The following is a 6622-nucleotide window of genomic DNA, read 5'->3' on the forward strand; positions in this document are numbered from 1 at the left end:
TAGAGGAGCACTAAGTCAAATTTCTTAAAAGTTAATTTCAGATTCAACAACAGCAGCAGCCTGATCGTCTTTTCGTGTTAACTTGGACACATTCACGTGGAGTTGGCCCTGATGAACCCTAACATACCCCTGCTGTGGAAGCCTGGACACCCAATGGACACAAAAGCCGAGGACGTGGTGGGATGTGAGAAGGGCGATACAGAAAACAGAGTGGGCAGAGACAGGCAGTGATGTGATGATATAATCAGGCTTTATTACTGGAGTCTCTGAGTTTTTAAAATCATTCAAACATCTGGTCTCTGTTGTTTAGCTCCATGCATCCATCAGTCCATCCCTTTTGTCACTTAGTCCGTCCTAACTTCCACCTCACGCTTCCCCCCCCTCTCAGGGGCTCCCTCTCAGTCCTCCAGCGCCAGTGTGTTGAGTTCCTCGTCGAGCTCCTCCAGGTCTTCTCCCGTGAACAGGTTCTCGTCCACCGGTACCTCCTCCTCCTCTTCTTCTTCTTCTTCGTCGTCCTCCCCTCCTCCGTCCTCTGCTCCCGAAAGCCCGTTAGCCTCAGCGCCACCACAAGCTCCGTTCAGCTGCTCCTCTGTAGACCGACAGAAGATTTGTGCATCGAAATGACTCGTACCGTAATTATTTCTCTCTCTTTCAAGTCGTGTTAAGTGTGAGTGACTTTTATTTCTTACCACCGTCTGCTTTCGTCGACTGAGCCTGTTTCCTGGAGGTGAAACGGTCCGTGGATGCTACGGTGATGCCTGTGTTGTCGACCTCTTGTGGAACAAAGCGGGATAGGTCTATGTCCTGGACCTCTGTTGCACTGATCTGAAATTAAAAAAACGGTAAACATGGTTTAGACGTGACGCGATGACATGTAGAGAAGCGAGGAGGGAAAACTTCCAGAACACTTCTCTGCTACCCGAGACTGAATTTTCTGATTTTACTGCAGCGACATTGCAGAAAAAGCAGAACTGTGTTTAATTAAGTGAATAAAAAAATGTTTTCTTGCTGCATTAAACATTAACAGGTGCAGGTCATTTAACAGACAAATCATTAACTGTGTGAAAAAAGCGAGTGGCTGCAATTCAGCAGCAAACAGACCATTTAAATACAGAAGACGAGGTCCACAGCACTTTATCACAACGCTACCTCTGAACTCTAATTTCTTACGGATGCACTGACAAATGTGGCCGTCTGTCTCATCCCTGAGATGTGGATGTTACACACCGTCCACACTACACTACGTTTCTGATTGAATAAACTCAAAACTTAAAATCTGGATGTGGTAAATTTTTTACTTTGAATTCATTTAAATCATTCCAGCACTACAACAGGAACATGTGTTCAGACTGTTTAAATACTTAATGGCCTCGTACTTTCGCATAAAACGTTTTATGAATATTTCACGACCTGCCTGACGATCACATCCAGAATAACTCGTGGAAACACAGACTGACTATATTAGAGTGCGGTTATTGTGCTGGGACAACTCGCTCCATGGACCATAGAGCACAAATCAATACGGAGATAAATGAAATGAGTGCGGGAGGATCGGCAGTCAAGACGTTTCGTATTTACCTCTGTCATGTTGCTTTCCTCCTCGTCGTCGCTTACATATTGAGTGTCGTCGGCTTCGTCGTCGTCGTCGTCGACCAGCTCCGGACGGAACTCGAACACCTCACGTCCGCTCACCTACAGACACGTGATTAAATTAAAAGCCTGGAAGTGTCTGATGCTCATCAGTGTCACTGAAACAAGACAGAGTGACCACAGAAATCCACAAAGACACGGACAAACCAGCTGGAGCCGGACTTACCACTAGCGACTTTCCGGCCTTGAAGTCCGCCTTCTTCTTCTCCATCTCCTCCCTCGCTTTGTCCACCTGTTCATTTAAAAGTGTGAAATGATGATTTAGTCATGGAAGGGGACTTGATGAAGAGACAAAATGACTGAACGGGCTCCAACCTTCTCCTGCCTTTTCCTCTTCTTCCAAGCCAGGAAAGTCTCCAGGGTGATGCGAGTCACTTCGACACCCAGAGCGGCACGCTGCGGGGGGACAGACAGACGTCAGGACGAGGTCAGAGAACACAGCTTCCAGGGTAGTGTCACTCAGTCTTTAAACAAATGGACTCGTCCCAGAGGGAGACGTTACATCTTTGTTTTTGACTGACACGTGAGCTTTCTTGTGTTTCCGGTACATTTCTATATTAATTTATTATCCGACTCACATTTTCTAACTAAATCCTGTTTTATTAAGCTCTTCAAAGTGTTTTACTGTATTTCAAAGTGTTTGTCTGACGCATGCAACATGTTTTTTAGAAATAAAGTTTACTCATAGTTACTAGTACTGATGTCTGTTAAATCAGATTTAAACACACCGCTGTTTGTCTTCATGCTTTAACTTTCTTATGGCTGGACGACAAATTGAAGAACGATTAACCTCCAACTCTCGTATCACAGTCGAGGTCTGATAATTGCTTCTTGCATTTAATCATTCTGCGCCCGTGCCAACAATTAGCTTTCAGTCTATTTTGGTAAATACATTTCTTTATCATTTGTGCACACCCAATTAAACACTGGACTCCCATGATGGCGGCAGACCCGTGCTTGATGAGACCCGGGCGCGAGTGCAAAGCCCGTATTATGGAGTGGAGATTGGATTGCAGTCATTTGTTTCCCCGACTCTATTAACCGCAGATCGCTGAGTAGGGACTCCGCGCGCCTCCATCCATCCATCCTCACCTCGTTTTCTATCAGCTCCTCCAGCGAGATCTCCTCCTCTTTCTCCTCCTTCTTCTTGTCTTTTTTCAGGACGAAGCCAGGCGGGAGGGCGTGCCGGTACATGCAGTCTGCGCCCCCCCCTGGACACACCCAGAACCAGCCGTACTTATTATTCTCGATGGCGTCCAGGAAGTACTTACACACCTGCAGACAACACAGCAGAGTAAATGTAGTCACATAGAGGGGAGAGGGACAGCAACATGTGATATTACTGGCTGAGTTGTGTGTGTAGAGGACTGTCTCGTGGGTTCATGTCTTCGGGGACAAACAGCCATGAGATCATCCGTTTGTCATTTTAAACAACCCAGATCAGTGAATTAAAGATTTATGGAACGCTTCATCGAATACAAACCTCCACTACAGCCAAACCTAGTCCACAGTCGCCCGCTGGGTTTGGTCTCTTTCTGATCTCCACCTTCCTCTCTCATCTCGTTCACCTCTTTGCTACACATCTGTCACATGACTTAATTTCTCTGCTGCCAACAGGCTGGAAAACTGCCAACAGTGTCACCTTTAGCAATCTGTCACAGTTCTTCATTCATCGTTCATTCTTCGTCGTCAGAACAGACTTACGATTTGTGTCTTGGCCTTCTTCTTCTCCGCCTCTCCGTGTTTTTTGTTGACCACCTCCTCCAGCTTCTTCTCGTCCCAGTTATCCATGGTGTCTAAACGGAGCACAGCAGGCCCGGCGTTCATTAATCAAACTCATTTATGACACGACAAAACGCTACAATATGTTTAACACTCGGGCCTGTGCTTCTTGCTGCCCCAAGAATCTGCATTTAACGAGGAGTAGTTTGGCTTTTTCAGCAGGAAGGCTATTCATTTTCACGTGTTAAAATACATATATACCTTATTTCTTGTGTAACTGTTGCTGAACAAATGACTTGAAGTTGTTTTAAATTTAAATAAACAGAGAGCCACGAGAATGTATGCCTCCAAACCTTTTCAGGTGGCCTCAAGCTGAATATATTTGAGCCATTTAAAGATGATTTGATCAAACACTTATCAAACAAATCAATACTTTTATATATCATGCCACTTCCATCCTCAGTACTTGTCTGTTTTGAAGGTTGATTGTTTTTCGTGTGGGTTATAGATTTTTTCTGTCTGTTTTAATTTCTGTGGGTTTTTCTGCCCTTTTATTTGATTTTCTACTTCTGTAGTGTATATTACACTTTCTGCTGCTGTAACAAGTGAATTTCCCCGTTGTGGAATAAATAAAGTACAATCTAACATCGCTCATGGCCGCACAGCATCGTGCCGTCTGCGTGTACACTGACCTTTCTCCAGGTCTTCATCTCGTTCGTCCACGTAGACGCTTCTCTTCTCACATTTCCTCTCCATCGACAAGTCATGGCTGAACTTGCACTTGTCCCCTTTGGTACACTGACCCTGCTTAAAGAACGCGCACAGCACTGACTTTGGGTCGACACCTGCAGGAAAAAGAATAGAGAGAGTAGAGAGTGTGACGATCAGATTCAATGAACAAACAGAAAATATTGGGTATGTGTAAAAGTTCAAGTTGATCGCTCTTCTGTGCGTCGGTTACCTTTGCTGACTTTCTGGGCAGCGACTACAGGTTTAAACAGCTCGTTCAGCTCGTCCAACTCTTTCTTCTTATCGGTCTTCTTAGTGGTCTTATCTCCATCCACCTACACACACACACACACCCACAGATGGTAGATATATTTAAAGAAGAAGTTGATTCATTTGTTGCATACAGCCAGGCGACGCTTGGAAATGAGGCATTTTCACAGCTGACATTTCAAAAGACTCGGTTCAGAGATGAACGGCGAGGCAGAGAGAGACGAGAACTTTGATTTGTGGACAGACGGCGAGCCTCCTAACCTGTCGGGCGCTTTGTTGTCCATATTTGACTTGCTGGGTGACGTTCTTGATGAACTTCTGCTGCTTGGCCCCTTTCTTGTTCTTCAAGCCAAATGTCTTGTCCTGGAAACAACAAACACACAAAATCAGTTTCATAATCGGCTTTCAATGACAACATCCACTGAGAAACCACCTGTGGCAGCACAGAGCTCAAAGGCCAGTCCTAACCGGATTGTTAGACGCGTCCAATAACATCTGATTTAGAAGTGACCAATGCAAAACTTGACTTGATTTTCCTCGTACAGCGCCGTACTACGATTCAGACGTTCACCAGGCCTCAAAATTGAGATCACACAGATTGCGACCAAGACTTTAGAGGACTCACTTCGCCCAGTGTGACCTGCAACGAACCTGCAAGTTTGCCGTTATTGCAGTGTGTCATAAAATTAAAAAAATGCTGTTTTCTTTGGTTATTAATAACACAATCATGTGTTTAGTTTTTTCCACAAACTTTTTCTAGCAACACTCACTTAGGCACGCTGCTATAATCTGTCAAATAAACAAGCAATCTGTCCGAGCAACAGGCCGAGTCTATGAGGAGGAAAGAGGTGCGATAAGTCAGGACGTGACAACTGTTTCTAAATCTGACAGGCTCTTATCTGAACGTGTCAGCGAGATGATTAAAGAGGGGAAAGAAGACGTTAAAACTCAATTTGTTTACACACATCTCAATCCTTTATCTGTGGCACAAAGTGTAACTTCATAGCTCGGCTGTTATTGACACACAAAGTAGTTTTTTTAATGTTTTAGGGTCAAAGCATGTGACTTTTCAGAGATTTATCTGCTGCAGATTTCTATGAATGACGTATAAAGTGTGAAGTTTGACAGCTGACAGTCAGATCAAACTTTCTTTTTTTTTTTTTCCTCTGACATGATGTCACCTGGTACATTAACACGTTGCAGTACAGTGTGTGCCTGTGTGTGTGTGTGTGCACTACAGCAGAAAAAGGCGGCTAACGCTTTAACAAGCCGGTTTGATCACACACACACACACACACATGTTCATGTTGAATTAAAAAAAATACTTTAAAGCTTTAAAACTTTCCAAGCTCGGTGGCTCAAATCTGGACCCGGTGCAAGGCCGAGCAGGCCGCATCGCACCGCGGCGTGAAAGTTTGTGTCTAAAAACAACCGGTTATTCATATAACACATCATAAAGACGTTTTATAGCGCAGGCTTATTTGATCTAGCTGACTTTAAAGACACAAAAGAAGCAGATTAAGACAAAGTGTGAACACACAGCGGCGGCACGGCCCTGCTTTAGCAGCTTTGACCGCGGACAGTTAGCCTCCTGACAGCTGAACATTGAATTATTTAGTAACTACATGTGAAACAAAAGGCAGCTAACGTAACCACGACGTCTACAGAGCGGTTTTAAACGCTGACAGCTGCCAAAAAAAGCTCATTTAACTTTAGCATTTCACTTGTCGGCGTTAGCTTCGTGTTAGCTTTGAGCTTAGCTCGTCGGCTAACTCGTGTTTTTTTTTTTACCTCAATAATCTTTTCCTTTTTCTTCTCTTGAGTTTTTTTATTCCCCGCAGGCTGGGCGGGTTTCTTCGGAGGCATGTTGTTCTCAAAGTGTAGCTGTGTTAAAAAGAAGCTGAGTGATGTGTGTTTTTTTTAAATGAGGTGTTTCTTTCGGGCTGGGGAAGTCAGCGCCACATTAACCCGGCTGTTGCTAACACAGCACAGCAACGGGAGGCGCGTTAGGCCACATGTGAGTTGTTGATGTTCTGTGGCGTCATCACGCACCGCGAGAGGCATGACGGGTAATGTAGTTCACAGGAAGGTAAAAGTTTAAAAACTAAGACAGGCACAAAATCAAGCACAGTGCATGCGATACTTGGCTTAAATGACCAATAAAAAGACCAGTTAGTACATGTGGTATAAAACTTAACTTATATTTATTATATATATTATTTATTATAATTATAACTACTCTTGCACTACA

At 44.2% G+C, this 6622-nt stretch overlaps 1 protein-coding gene across 1 annotated transcript; it reads right to left on the reverse strand.

Moving 5' to 3' along the window:
• Positions 1-228: 228 nt before the first annotated feature.
• On the reverse strand, positions 229-6408 carry zc3h15 (zinc finger CCCH-type containing 15). The gene is made up of 11 exons (XM_010749757.3): positions 6163-6408; positions 4633-4734; positions 4334-4436; positions 4065-4217; positions 3355-3446; positions 2743-2925; positions 1966-2046; positions 1817-1882; positions 1579-1692; positions 690-825; positions 229-589 (listed from the first exon to the last, which is right to left on the reverse strand). The coding sequence occupies exons 1-11, from the start codon at positions 6235-6237 to the stop codon at positions 399-401; spliced, it is 1296 nt and encodes a 431-aa protein (XP_010748059.3). The 5' UTR covers positions 6238-6408; the 3' UTR covers positions 229-398.
• Between the last annotated feature and the right edge of the window lie 214 nt (positions 6409-6622).

This window comes from Larimichthys crocea, chromosome III (genome assembly GCF_000972845.2).
Source record: "Larimichthys crocea isolate SSNF chromosome III, L_crocea_2.0, whole genome shotgun sequence".
Lineage (NCBI taxonomy): Eukaryota > Metazoa > Chordata > Actinopteri > Sciaenidae > Larimichthys > Larimichthys crocea.